General features: G+C 48.1%; 1 protein-coding gene across 3 annotated transcripts in view; it reads left to right on the top strand.

Moving 5' to 3' along the window:
- Window positions 1-14,195, top strand: part of E2f2 (E2F transcription factor 2) — a 25,425-nt gene extending 11,230 nt beyond the window's left edge. For all 3 annotated transcript variants that reach the window (XM_029553786.1, XM_008848592.2, XM_029553787.1), the window contains exons 5-7: window positions 3,456-3,570; window positions 5,624-5,816; window positions 10,860-14,195. In XM_029553786.1, the coding sequence (XP_029409646.1) occupies window positions 3,456-3,570; window positions 5,624-5,816; window positions 10,860-11,122 (571 nt within the window). In that variant the 3' untranslated portion in view covers window positions 11,123-14,195. The remainder of the gene's footprint in view (window positions 1-3,455; window positions 3,571-5,623; window positions 5,817-10,859) is intronic.
- Window positions 14,196-14,906: the final 711 nt, after the last annotated feature.

Genomic DNA, 14,906 nt, shown 5'->3' with positions numbered 1-14,906 from the left:
CTGGAACTATGTAGACCAGGCTGGCCTTGAACTCAGACATCTGCCTGCCTCTGCCTCCCAAGTTCTGGGACTATAGGCGTGCACCACCATGCCCAGCTCAGCTTTCCATTTTTATAAGCAACTTATTCAAGACTATTCTCTTTTAGTATTTTATTTTATGTGTATGAGTGTATTGCCTGCTTGTATGTAAGTGCACCTGTGTGCCGTGCAATGCCCTTAGAGGTCAGAAGAGGGCATCAGATCCCCTGGAACTGGAGTTAGGACAGTTGCTAGCTGCCATGTGGGTTCTGGGATTCAAACCTGGGTCCTCTGCAAGAGCAACCAGTGCTCTTAACTGCTGAGCCATTTCTCCAACTCCCCAGCCTATTTTTTTTTTTTTTTTTTTTTGGTCTTTTTGAGACAGGGTCTCCCTGTAGCCCCAGCTGTCCTGGAACTCACTATGTAGACCAGACTGGCCTTGAACTCACTGAGATCTGCCTGCCTCTGCCTCCCGAGTGCTATTCTTTTTTTAAAAAAAATATTTCTTGCAAGACGTGGTGGCACACGCCTTTAATCCCAGCACTTGGGAGGCAGATACAGGTGGATCTTTTGAGTTTGAGGCCAGCCTGGTCTACATAGCAAGTTCCAGGCCAGTGGGGGCTACAGGGAGACCCTGTCTCAAAAGATTAAAAAAATTTTTTTCTTTATTATTTTCATGTGTATGAGTGTCTTAAGTGCACCTGTGTCATGTAATGACCATGGAGGTCAGAAGAGGGCATCAGATTCCCCTGGAACTGGAGTTACAGAAGGTTGTTAGCCATCATGTGGGTGCTGGGAATCGAATCTGGGTCCTCTGTAAGAGCAGCCAGTATTCTTAACACTGAGCCATGTCTCCAGCCCTAAAGATTATTTTTGTATAGAGAACATTTTCTCATATTTTCCACCCCCAGGTCACTTTTTATTGTTCTAAATTTTATTTCTTTATTTTCATTTTATGTGTAGTGAATGTTTTGCCTGTGTGTATGTGTACCTGAGTTGTGCAGTGCCCACAGAGGCCAGAAGAGGGTGTCGGATCACCTGGAACTGGAGTTAAGGACAGTTGTTAGCCACCATGTAGGTGTGGGGAACAGAACCTGGGTCCTCTGCAAGAGGAGCTGGTGCTCTTAACTGCTGAATCCTTTGTCTAGTCCCTATTTGTTTTTCAAGACAGGGTCTCAGTATATGCCATGACTGGCCTAGTACTCCCTGTGTATACCAGACTGGCCTTGAACTCACAGAGGTCTGTCGGCCTCTACCTGTGCCTCTATTTTTCAAGACAGGGTCTCAGTATATGCCATGACTGGCCTAGTACTCCCTGTGTATACCAAACTGGCCTTGAACTCACAGAGGTCTGTCGGCCTCTACCTGTGCCTCTGCCTCTGCCTCCTGAGTGCTGGGACTAAAGGTGTGTGCCACCATGCCTAGTCCTGAATCACATTTTTAGGATTAAAATTATAAAGCAAAGACTATGACTTTGCTAAGGCTCTTTTTGTACGCTTTTTCAAGTGCTCTTATGTTTAATTGATTTTGGTTTTTACTTCTGTTTTTAGAGTGATGTTAGACATTATAAGAAATTTAAGGAAATAAAACATCTCAGGCTAGAAAGATGGTTCAGCAGTTAAAAGCACTGGCTGTTCTTGCAGAGGACCTGGGTTTGAATCCCAGCACCTACATGGTGACTAACAGCTGTCCATAACTCTAGTTTCAGGGGATCTGATGCCCTCTTCTGGCCTCCGTGGGCACTGTATACATGAGTGCACTTACATATATGCAGGCAAAACACTCATGCACATAAAACAAAAATAAATAAAGTAAGTGTGGTGGTGCACACTTGGGAGGCAGAGGCAGGCCAATCTGAGTTCAAGGTCAGCCTGGTCTAATAATGAGTTTCAGGCCAGCTGGGGCTAAAGGGAGACACTGTCTCAAAAATAAATAAATAAAATAAAAGGAAATAAAAATAAATTTAAAAAACCCCAAAACCAAAAATTAATGCCTTCTTAGCACAATGACCTAGTTAGAGAGATGGACCTTTACATATAAAGCATCAGGGTTTGTTTGTTTTTTTTCCTTTGAGACAGGATCTTGCTATGTAGTCCAGGCTAGCTTCAAGCTCATGATCCCCTGCCTTGGCCTTGAGTCGTGAGATGATGGGCATGCCCCATTGCAACTTGGGTCATGTCATGGTGCATGTGAGGTCAGAGAGCAACTTGCAGAAGTTGGTTCTCTTCTTCCACCACGTGGGAGAGGATGGAACTCAGTTCTTATAGAACTCAGACTAACTCAGATCGTTAGTCTTGGTGGCAAGTGCCTTTCCCTGCTGAGCTCTTGCTGGCCCTATTACTATTATTTAAGAAAAAATTTTAAGACTAGACATGGTGGCACACACCTTCAATCCTAGCACTCAGGAGGCAGAGGCAGGTGGATCTCTGAGTTCAAGGCCAGCCTGGTCTACATAGTGAGTTCCACGCCAACTAGGGCTATGAGGTGAGACCTTGTCTCAATTTTTTTTTTTCATTTATTTCTTAGTTTGTGTGAGGGAGTGGAAGAGTGCATGCACATCTTGACACACATGTGGGGATCTGAGGACAACTTGCAGCAATAAATTCTCTCCTTCTGGGACTGGAGAGATGGCTCAGAGGTTAAGAACACTGGTTGTTCTTGCAGAAGACCCGGGTTCGAATCCCAGCACCCACATGGCAGCTAACAACTGTCCGTAACTCCAGTTCCAGGGGATCTGACAGCCTCTTCTGTCCTCCTCAGGCATTGTGTGACATGGGTGCACTTACCTACATGCAGGCAATACACATACACATAAAATTTAAAAAACAAAAAAATTCTCTTTCTACCAAGAGGGTCCTGGGGGTTGAACTCAGATCCTCAGGCTTGGTGGCAATCACCTTTATCCGATGAGCCATCTCACTGGTCCTTATTATTTTTAAAAATTTATTTTTTAACTCACGTACAAATTCAGAGACTTCCTTATGGCATTTTCTAATTTAAAAAAGTTTATTATTTTTATGTGTATGAGTATATTGCCTGCATGGATTTAAGTGTACCCATGCCCTGCAGTGTCTGCAGAGATCAGAAGAGGGTGTCAGATCCCCTGGAACTGGAGTCACAGATGGTTCTTAGCCACTGTGTGGATGCTGGGGAATCAAACCTGGGTCCTCTGCAAGAGATCCTCTGCCTAGCTCTAAACTGCTAAGCCATCTCTCCAACCTTCCATTGTATACCTGTATCACGTTTTCATTATCCATTCATCAGCTGGTGGACATGTACTCTGATTCAAAAGAACAGCTTAGTTTGACAGGTTTTTCTGCACAGTATCAGGTGTGAGGACGTGATGTCCAGCGCTTTAGAACAGGTGGTAAGGCCCTTCTGGCAGGGTGGGCAGTTGCCTTTTGACCAGGTACTTTTCTTGACTCTTTTGCCCATACACTGGCCTATGTGACTTACCAGGACATCCGAGCTGTGGGCAACTTTAAGGACCAGACTGTGATTGTGGTGAAGGCCCCTCCACAGACCAGACTAGAAGTGCCGGACAGGGCTGAGGTGAGAAGAGAAACATTGGATGGAGGTGGAACAGTCCTTGGTTGCTCCACAGTCTGGCACTGCCCAGCCCCAAGCTCCACTGGTCCATTCTGGTGACAATACTGGTGGTGCCGCAGTAAAGTTATGCATCACCATGCCTGGCACAAGACCAAAAATTTAAAAAAAAATTTTTTTTACATTTATTTATTGTGTATGTGTGTATGCATGAGCATGTATCTGTGTGAGTGTGCATGCCACATTTCACTTGTGGAGGTCAGAGGACAACTGGTGGGAATCAGTTTTCTCCTACCAGCAGGTACTTTTTCTGCTGAGTCATCTCCTCAGCCTAAGCCTGAAATTCTTATTAGTCTGTGTGAAGCCTTTGGTGTTCTGAGTCCAGCTGGCCTCACCAGCTCCTCTTTCACACTGCCTTCATCTGTGCTTTGCCAAATCAACCTATCTGTAGTCTCCCAGCTATGCGGAGTACATCTGTAGTCCAACAGCCTTGCACATGCTGTTCCCTCTAGCTGAAATGCTCTTCCCTCTCCCTGCCTGGTTGTTGACTGCTATTAATCTTCAGCTTTCAATTCGAGTCTGAATCACTTCCTCCCATGATTTTCTACCACACTCAATCTTGGTTCCTAGAACTAAGCACTGTCTTTGGCACAATTCTTTGTGACTCACTAGGTAGCCAAGAATGACCTTGAACTTCTGACCCTCCTGCCTCTACCTCCAGGGTGCCTGGATTATAGGTGTGTGCCACCACACTGGCTTATGTGATGCTGGGAATTGAACCCATGGCCTTATGTCTGCTAGGCAGGCACTCTACCAACTGAGCTACATCCCAGCCCCTGTTAGGGTTTTAAGCTTTATAGAGGAATGTCCTGCTCACGTTGTGTCCCCAGCCCAGGTATGACACATAGCGAAGGCTCCAGAAATAATGTATTTGAAGGATGAAGTGGGATTGCGGAAGTAATCCCCTCAGCTTAGGGCCTAGTAGGGAAAAGACCCAGGCGATGGGCCTATTGCTTCTAGACTGAATATGTGCTTAAAGGACAGAAGAAGTGACCTGGGGGTGACGGGTAAACTGAACTTTGTGACTCACTAGGTAGCCAAGAATGACCTTGAACTTCTGACCCTCCTGGAAGAAGTGACCTGGGGGTGACGGGTAAACTGAGTCTCATTGACTTGGGAGGGTTTCTGTCAGGTGAAGCATTGCATGGAGATCTGACCTCTGACCTAAATTGCACGTCTGGTCACAGTAGGAGTGTAGTGGGGAGGGGGAGAGATGATTTAGTGGGCCTGTAGTGTAGTGAAGGGAAAACCAAGTGACAAGCTCAGGAGATTGGGGGATTAGAGCCAGGTTTAGGAGGCTCTAGTCATGGCTTTCACCTGTCCTGTGCTCATTCTCCCTGTCCCCAACTGCCTCTCTCAGCTGGGCTCTCCTCTTACGGCAGAGAGCTTTGTGTGACCTCAACTCAGCCACCCTAGTGGAAAGTGACCCTCTTCCTCGGGTCCAGCCAGAGTCCTGAGTTGAATGCTGACCATGTGCCACCCCAAACCAAACCCTGCTTTATTTTTTAAATTTTATGTGTATGAGTGTTTTGCCTGCATGTATATGTGTGAACCAGTGTCATATGAGGGCATCGAATCTCCTGAAACTGGAGTTAAGGATGGCTGTCAGCTGCCTTGTGGGTGCTGGGAATTGAACCTGGGTCCTCGGTGAGAGCAGCCAGTACTCTTAACCACTGAGCCATCCCTCCAGCCCTCACCCTACTTTTTCAGCTGTATCACAATCTGTGCCCTGGAGCTGAAAGAGAGTTTCCCCAAGTTTCATGGCTAGAGACTGAAAGAGTAATTTCCCTGAGGAAACTCAAGGTGTGCTCCCTATAAGAAGGAGACTTGCCGGCTGGATAGTGATATGGTGATGCCCACCCAGCTGGACAGACCTTGGTGTCAGGCTCAGGGACTGAGCTTGCTCACATGGGGGGTAGCGGTCACACGTGTCTGTCCGTATCTGGTGTTCCATGGGTCCATGTCCAACACTGTGAGTTGGCTTCTTTTCCTCCTCCAGGAGAACCTACAGATATATCTAAAGAGCACCCAAGGGCCCATTGAAGTCTACCTATGTCCGGAGGAAGTGCAAGAGCCAGAAAGTCCTGCCAAGGAGCCCCTCACCTCCACCTCTGTCCTGAGCCCCAGTCCCGACAGTGTCCAGCTCAGCAGCAACATGGACCCTGAGATCACAGAGAACATCGAGTCCTCAGGTAGGTCCTCTGTCCCCTGGAAAAGGAGGTGGGCAAAGCGGCTGGCTCTAATTCTTCCATCTGCATTTGTTGGCTACCCAGCATCCTCCCAGCAGCTGGAGCCCGGTCTCCTGCCACCCACGTGCATTGCTCTTCGTGCTTCCTGAAGCACACGTGCATCCTTGTCTCACAGGGGAACCGGTGCTGAGCCGGGGCAGCTCGGTGACCCATCAGCTCAGCCATGTGCCCTTTGACAAGTTCTCTCTGCTTCAATTTCCTCATCTGTAAGTTGGGCAGAGTAGTTACTAGCAAACTCCTAGGTTATTGAGAGGATTAGTGAGTAGGTACGCTAATATAAAATACATAACAAATCATGATGATGCACAGTTGTCATCCCAACACTCGGCAGGCTAAGACAGGAGGATTGCCATCAGTTTCAGACCAGTCTGGGCAACATAGCAAGATCCTGCTTCAAAATAAAAATGCAGGGGCTGGCGGCTAGCAACCATCTGTAACTCCAGTTCCAGGGGAATCCAATGCCCTCTTCTGACTTACAAGGGCATTGCATGACATGGGTGCACTTATACACATGCAGGCAATATACTCATAAACATAAAATAAAAATAATAAATAAAATATTTTTAAAATGCTAAGCTTAATGGAACTAGAGTTGCAGGTGGTTGTTAGCCGCCATGTGGGTGCTGGGAACTAAAACCCTGGTCCTCTCCAAGAGCAGCTAGTGCTCTTAATTGCTGAACCTTCTCTCCAGCTCCAATCATTAATTTTTTGAGTCAAGGTCTCCCTGAGCCCAGGCTAGCCTGGAACTCATAATCCTTAGTCTCCCTAATGTTGGGAATACTAAGTGTGTACCACCACACCTGGCTAAATCTAGGTTTCCAGAGGAAGGCTCAAGGTTTTCTCTAGGGACAATAATAAGGCTTTTTGTGCTATAACTCTGCACCCAGTCCTCCCATTCCATATGATCCCTTGTAGCCCTTCTTGAAGGTCAAATTAGTCCCAATTTAAAGAGAAAACCAAGGTGGAGAGGTGATGCAACTTGCCTAAGGTCAGACAGCTGAGAGACAGCCTGACTGTGTCTTGACCCTTGGTCCACAGGAACCCAGTGTTGTCTCCTCAGGCACAGGATAAACCAGGAAGGGTTGCTGGCTGGAGGGCCCACCCCTGGCCTGGAGGTGGGTGGTACAGCTGGGGAGGATGGGGAGCTGGAATGTACCTCTTGTAGAATGGCCTGGCCCTTTGCTGGGATCTTGCTCCAGGTCACACTGGTCTGATGGAAGAAGCCTGGTATAGGGTTCGACAGGACACTGGTTGACTTCCATTTCTCTAAGTCAAAGGTTGACATAGTACTGCCTGGGAGGGGCAGTCAAAGTTGGACTGTTTTCATGTGGCTAAAGATGAGCTAAGTAAGCAAAGGATGGTTTTGACTTTTTGAGTTTTTTTTTTTTAATTTAGTGGTGATGCTGGGAATGGAACCCAGGGCCTTGCACATGCTAGGCAATATTCTGACATTGCACTACACCTTAGCCTGGCTTGTTTTTTTTTAAGAGTTAGGTAAGGGGCAGCTGTATTACAGGGACCACAAGTGTCCTACAAAGCCTAAAAAATACTGTCCAGCCCTTGACAGAAGTTGCTGATCTGATCTAATTCTCTCCTTCATTTTAAAATAAATAAATGCCCAGAGACAGCAAGTGGCTTCCCTAAGGTCTCAAAGGTAGCTGATGGTAGAGCTGGGACAAGAGCCTGGACTCCTCTAGCGATCTCCCTTATGTCTGCTGTTCAGGGACCAGGCCTTCTCTGTGTGCCAACCATCCGTCCCTTTGGGCACCTCCCCAGTCCCTATCTTCTATCCCAGACCTGTGCCCCACCCTGTTCTCCCTCTTGCTCTGCCCTGTGGCTCAGCTGTCAACACGTACACAGCTCTCCAAAGTCAGAACTACTGCTCTTCACTTCTCTTCTAGACCTCAGGGGCAGGGGGTGGAGCTCAGTGGTAGAGCTCTTGCCTACCCAGTGAAACTCTGGGCTCTATCCCCAGCACTGCAAAAACAAACAAAAGCATGAAAACCTGGAGCCCAGGGTGGAACCAGATTACATGCCACCAGTGCCCTTCTATGCTTGCCACTGCTTGTCAGCTTGTCCAGCTGACCAGAGAAGGAAGTTGTCCTGAGGGCGTACACACACACACACACACACACTTACACTTACATACAGAGGCTCCATGTTCTAGCTTGAAGTAATGTCATTTTGAGGTATGAGCACCAGAAGCCAGGCCCAAAGTAGTCTTTAGACCAGAGTTCTGGCGTCACCAGAGGGATTGCTAACTCTTTGATCTCAGTTCCCCTCATTATGATAGAAGAGGTTTGAGCAAGAGTGAAATCTTAACTCCTGTCCAGGGTTTCCATTCTGATGAAGACCTAAATGTAGTCAATAGTATTATAGTATTTGAAATTTGAATGGGGATGGAGAGATGGCTCAGCAGTTAAGAGCACTGGCTGCTCTTGCAGAGGATCCAGGTTTGATTCCTAGCACCCACATGGTAGCTAGCTAACAACTGCCCATTAACTCCAGTTCCAGGAAATCTGATGCCTTTTCTGGCCTCCAGGCATTGCATGACAAGGGTGCACTCACATACATTTTTATTTAAAAAGTTTTTTTATTATTTTTATTTTATATTTATGAATGCTATGTCTGCATGTGTGTAAGAGGACAGAAGAGGTTGTGGGATCCCCTGGAACGAGAGTTATGGACAGTTGTTAGCCACCATGTTGGTGCAGGCATTCAAACCCAGGTCTTCTGCAAGAACAGCGAGTGTTCTTAATCATTGGGCCACTTCTACAGACACAATAGAAATAAATTTAAAAATATTTTTTCAAGCCAGGTATGGTGGCGCACGTCTTTAATCCCAGCACTCGGGAGGCAGAGGCAGGCGAATCTCTGTGAGTTCAAGGCCAGCCTGGTCTACATAGTGAGTTCCAGGACAGCTGGGGCTACAGAGAGACCCTATCTCAAAAAGACCAAAAAAAATTTTTTTTGAAGACTTCAGCTCTAGCTTACGGTCCTAGTTACTAGGAAGATTGAGTCCAAGAATTCAGGGCCAATTTTGGCAACATAGTAAGACCCAGGGTGGGTGGATGGATGGATGGATGGATGTTCACCTGGCTTAGTGGCAAAAGCCTGTAATCTCTACTACTCAGGAGCCTAAGGCAGAAGGATCATAAATGGGTAGCTTGCCTGGGCTACAGTAAGTTCAAGACCAGCCTAGGCAACTTAGTGAGACTTTGACTCAATAAAATGTGTAAATAGGGTTGAGGGTGTACCTTAGTGGTGGAGTGCTGGCCTAGCATGTGTAAGGCCTTGGGTTCTATCCCTAGTACTTCTCAGTGTGGTTTTGTTTTGTTTTAGTTTTTTAATTTTATTTATTTACTTATTTATTTATTTATTTATTATTTTTAGATAGGGTCTTCTTATTAGCCCCAGCTGGCCTGGAACTCAATAAGTAGACCAGGCTGGCCTCAAACTCACAGAGATCCTCCTGTGTCTGCCTCCCCAGCACTGGAATTAAAGGTGTGCCCCACCACTCCTGGTATTCATTTTTATTTTTTGTGTATGACTGTATTGCTTGCATGTAGCTAGATGCACCCACGTCGTGCAATGCCCTTGGAAGTCAGATGACAGCATCAGATCCCCTGGAGTTACAAAAGGTTGTTAGCTGCCATGTGGGTGCTGGGAGTGGAACCCAGGTCCTGTGCAAGAGTAGTCAGTGCTCTTCACTGCTGAGCCATCTCTCCAGCCCCTCAGTGTGGTTTTTATAAATGACTGATGTAACCTGAGCTCCCATGCGGGGCCTGGTGCAGTTTTGGAGCCCTTCAGAGTAAGTGGAGAGACAGGTATTACAAAGGGCAGGTACAGTCTGGTGATGACCAGGAAGGAGAACAAGGTCTCATTTCCCCTAGGGCGTCCACATGCCTTCCCTCAGTTCCTGCTTCTAGTGGCTCTGAGGCAGATCCTTGTTTCCCTCCTGAGAAGACTGAGGTGCTGAATGACAGAAGCAGGGCTGGGTTTTCCTGTGCCAGGCCTCTTGTGATTTCAAAATGTGCTAAGACAGTGATATGCTAGATAGTGAACCCAGTGCCTGGGTGTACGAGGCAAGCATTCTATTGCTGAGTTATGTCTCCAGCCCCAAGCTGTGTGTGTGTGTGTGCGTGTATGTGTTGCATTCAGGTGAATCTTCATGTGCTTGTGCCCATGCGTGGGCATGCAGAGGCCAGAGCAGTACTTCAGGTGTCTTTCTCTGTCACTGTCCACATCATTGCTTTAAAACAGGGTCTCTCACTGAATCAGAAGATTTCCATCTTTTTGTCTAGGCTGACTGGCCAGTAATCTCCCAGAATCTACCTGTTTCCTGCCCCTCAATGCTAGGGTTATAAGCATGCTCAGCCATGGCTGGCTTTTGAAGTGGATGCTGGGGGATTTGAACTCAGGTCCTCATACTTGCAGAACATGCACTCTTACCCATTGAGCCATTTTCCCAGCCACTGTTGTTTTGCTACAGGATCTTGCTCTGTAGCCCACACTGGCCTCAAACTCATGATCCTCCTACCTCAGCCTCCCAATGGCTAGGATTACAGATGTAAGCCACCACCCCTGGCATGAAGTTTTTGTTCTAGGTTTTGCTGTAAGAACATAATAGATTGAGATCTTGCATTTAGGTTTGACCCAGTTTGGGACATGGTATGATTAGGATCTAACTCCATTCATCTGCACATAGGCACCTCACTTCCCTAATATGATTTGTCAAAAAAGACTGTCCTTTGGGGGAGGGTGCTTTTGAAAGATAGGAGTTAATCATAGTGTTATGTGCTGATGGGATGATGTAAGAGAGTGTAGGAGGCTGGTGATGCAGGAAAGAGGAAATGGCTTCTGGGGCAGGACATATCAAGTACTGGGACAGGCTGGGTACAGAAAGGTGCGGTCATCCAGAGCAGGACGGCTGCCCTCATGTGCTCAGGGCCAAGCATGACCCTTGTGTTTTATCTCCAACACCAGTGCTGATGTCCCAGATGGTCCCACCACCACCAGCGCCATCCCTTGTCCCCTTGGAAGCTACTGACAACATGCTGGAGCTGTCGCATCCACTTCTGCAGCAGACAGAGGACCAGTTCCTGTCCCCAAACATGGCCTGCAGCTCCCCTCTGATCAGCTTCTCCCCACCCTTGGACCAGGATGACTACCTGTGGGGCATGGATGAGGGTGAGGGCATCAGTGACCTCTTCGACTCCTATGACCTTGGAGATCTGCTGATTAATTGAGTTGGCCCTGCCTGCCCAGCAGTCCTGCCTCTGTTTCTACCTCCTCACAGACAGAGTAACAAGCTCTCTGCCCAGATAGGGAACATTGGGACACAAGGTGCCACCCACCAGGTGTTAGTGGCGCTGTTTCTTGGTCTTCCTGTTGCTGGAAGTCAGCTAGGGAGATGTGGCGGATGTGGGTGAGGAGTGTATCAGGGCCTGGATCCTGACCTTCCTCTTCTAACCTCTAACCCCTCCATGAAGGACAACAGGTACAGGGGATCGTGTTCAGGGAAGGGCTCTGCTGCCTCCTTCTGAGGGGCGGTTAGGACCCTTGATTTTCAAGAAGCACTTAATGCTTTTGTATTTATTTCAGGTTGAGTTTTGTTTGTCCTCCCTGAGTTTTAGCAGGGAGATTTGTTCTGGTTTCTCCTCAGAGGCCCACCCTTGCCTACTGTCTAGGGGGCTTCCCGGAGCCCAGGCCAACTCCCTGGTTCCTCCATAGTGGTGGGCCAAAGTTGAGGAGACTGTTCAGTTTGCGCAAATTTTAATTGCACTTAGGCCTCATAATTCTAGAAATTCTAGTAAGTGCCAGGCCCTTTGACCTCTGCCTGCTCTTAGCCTGACGTGTCCAGCCAAGGCATCAGCCTCCATCCCGGAGATGGTTCCAGTACCTATGCTGGGGGAGGTGGCATTGAGGTTCCTATGGAAGCAGGTAGCCAAGGGAGCCTCCTTCCTATGGAATTCTTTACCTCTCTGCCACCTTAGAGTATAAAAGCAGTCACCTAGGAATTAGCCAAGAAAAGCTGCGGGGAAATGGGGCAGATGTCATGGCTGCCCAGGGTATTTTTCCTCAGAGTCTCTGCCTCATCCTGGTCAGAGACCCAGGAGGTGGAGGTGGGACTGGGGGCGGACCCCATATCCCCGAGTTGCTCTTGCTCCCCTACGAGGATTATTTTGGGTTTTGGAGAGGAAGTTTCCTTAAGGACCCAGGTCCCCAAGCTTTCATATCAGCCTCCAAGTTCAGAGGTGACAGGGAACTTGGTGGCAGGTTTGTGCCCTTCCCCACTAAAATGCTGAGGGGGTGACAGGAATGGTCTTCGCTGCAGACCAGGCCTCAGCAGCTAGTGAGGATATGGGTTGGTGTCTCACCTCTCCTGGTGTGGGCATCAGGGAAGGGCCTCAGGCTTCACTTACTCCACCAGAAGCTGACCATCCAGGGTCCCTGTGGTCCAGTGGGGGCCAGTAGTCTGCTTTTGTCCCCTACCCATTCCTGGGATGGGGAATACTCTGGGCTGAACTCAGGCCATGCCTTCTAGAGAGGGGGGCCACCCAGGGTTGGGGGTCTGAGAGGCCTTCCACCCACCCTCAGGGAGCTGGGGTTCCTCGGGGGCTCAGCAGGGCAGCACTTTTTATTTTATTTTTTAAGTTTGTAGCATTAATTTGATTTAAAAGATGAAGCTGGCTATGTCAGGTAGCTCCTGAGCTGGTTGGCATTTGAAGTTTGGGTGTGGGACTGATGTGAGCTGACGCCCACCCAAGGGACAGTTTGCCTTGTCATGGTCTCAATTTCCTGGGCCCCCAAGTTAGCTCCCTCCCAGGAATGATCAGAGGCCCCCAGTTGTCCCCACTTGAATTTTGTATACTTTCACACTGTATGTCCAATTTTATTGACATTACAGTGTGACACTCTCTTCTACAAAGTTCACGCTCAAGAATCGTGCAATTGAGTTACCAAAAACGAATCTCATGATGTTTTAAGTAAGTTTACAATTCTGTGGAAGCCACATTCATAGTTATCTGTGGCCCAGGCTGTAGGCTAGACATACCTGTTATAGGAATGTCTTTGATCTCCCCCAAATGCAGGGTCTTAGTCCCTCTGAAAGTCCAGCATGCTCCAGACCTCAGTGATGAGGGTGTTGCCTGGTTTGATGCACGTGTGGCTGGAGGCAGTGTTGCTGTTCCCAGGTCTCCCCTGGGCTGCCATTTAGCCTTATGCCCACTCCACGGACATGCTTGACCTCTGTGCCTTGTGCTATCCCTCAAGATCTCTTCTAGAGTTCAAGGGAAGAGGGCTGCAGTGCTTGTCTGGAGTGAGCTTACTAATGTAAAGTCTGGATCATTCTCTAAAAAATCCAGCACAGGACTGGACACAGGACTTCCCAGCAATTGCCTCTAGCTTTTCTGCCCTGTCCCCTTCCAAATCCAACCTGGTTAAGGGACCACAGGCTCATATAGGAAACAAGCTTGTGCCACTTTCTTGCCAGTGACACTTGAGACCTTCCAAGTTCCTTAGAATGCTTTAAAAAGAATGGGATGTGCCCCATTTCCAACATTTCTGAGTGGCATTTCTGGAGGTGCCATGGAAATGTTAATGCTGCTAGGGCAGGAAAGACACCAGCTTTTTCCTGGGGTGATTAATTTCTGCTGGGAAGTTTCCTAGCCCCACCAGCAACCCCCAAGTCACTCGTGTCCCCCAGGATATCAAAGGTCTGGGTTCTAGGATTAACTTGTAAGTAGAACTGGAAATTAAAAGAGCTTTCTTAACACCACTGAAGGTGTCAGGATCAGTACCTTCAACATGATGGCGTGGCCAGCTAACCAGCTAGCGTGGCCACAAGGAGAGGGCACTCTTAATCGCTTTTAGGGTGGTTTGACTTGATTTTCCCTCCCCGTGTGTTCTCAGCCTCCCTTCTGCACAGGTTAGCATTAGAGTGAGTTTGAGTCTGCCAGGAGTGGGATGGCGTGTGGCTTGGCACACCTGAAGCCTTTGAGGTTGATTAGAAGCAGTTTCTTGGCTTCTGTCATTGTATCGAGAGGGGTATACCCTCTGTCCTTGTATACTCAGCAGGGTACACCCTATTCTCCATGAGGTCCTCCGGGAACTACGATGGCCACAAGTCTGCCAGCCTCTGACTTCTGGGAGACATGAAGGCTTCTAGGTGTCGTTTGTCCTGAGGGTGCCGGAGGGAGTCTGGGGTCCCTGTGCTGGGCCTCGATGTGGGCTACGTACCTTTGGGTTTTACCCTAAGTCCTGCCTTGAACACCAGCGAGTGTCTTTGTGTTGTGATAATTGGGCATTAAACAGTGGCAGCTCTGGGAACCTTGTCTTTGTATGTTCTTTTTGCAGTGCCTGGGGATCCAACCCAGGACCTCACACACCCTACCATGGAGCTACATCCCCAGCACTGTTGTGCTTTCTGAATGACATTTGTTACCAACTGAGGGTCTGGTCCCCCCTGACTGGGAGCCTAGAAGTGTCTCCCTTTCTCTGCATTGCTGTTCTTGATAGTTTGCTCAAATGCTGGTTCTACCTCAGCCTCCTAAATAGCTAGGATTACAGGTGTGTATCACCTCAACCAGCTTTATAATGAACAAACGAGCTGTTCTAGTTTGCCTTCAACTGCTATGATAAAAACACTGAACAAAACCAACTTGGGGAGGAAAAGGTTTATTTGGCTTACAGCTTACAGTCCATCATCCAGGGAAGCCAGGGCAGGAACCTGGAGCACAGACCATGAAGGAGTGCTGTTTACTGGCTTGCTCCCCTGGCTCTTGCTCAGCCTGTTTTCTTAGTTCAGGACCACCTGCCCAGGGGTGGTACCACCCGCAGTGGGATGGACCCTTCCACATCACAGACCAGCCCAATGCATGCATTCCTCAATTAGGTACCCTCTACCCAGGTTTGTCAAGTTGACAACCAAAGCAATCTAGCACACAAGCAAAAACAAACAAATCTAACCTCAATGAACTAGGAATGGAAAGAAATGTTCTCAACCCTGATAAAGAGCATCTGTGAAAAAAG

The sequence above is a fragment of the Nannospalax galili genome, unplaced genomic scaffold (genome assembly GCF_000622305.1).
Source record: "Nannospalax galili isolate Female #2095 unplaced genomic scaffold, S.galili_v1.0 scaffold184, whole genome shotgun sequence".
Lineage (NCBI taxonomy): Eukaryota > Metazoa > Chordata > Mammalia > Rodentia > Spalacidae > Nannospalax > Nannospalax galili.
The sequence above is the reverse complement of the archived record's forward strand: the minus strand, read 5'-3'. Positions and strand labels throughout refer to the sequence as shown.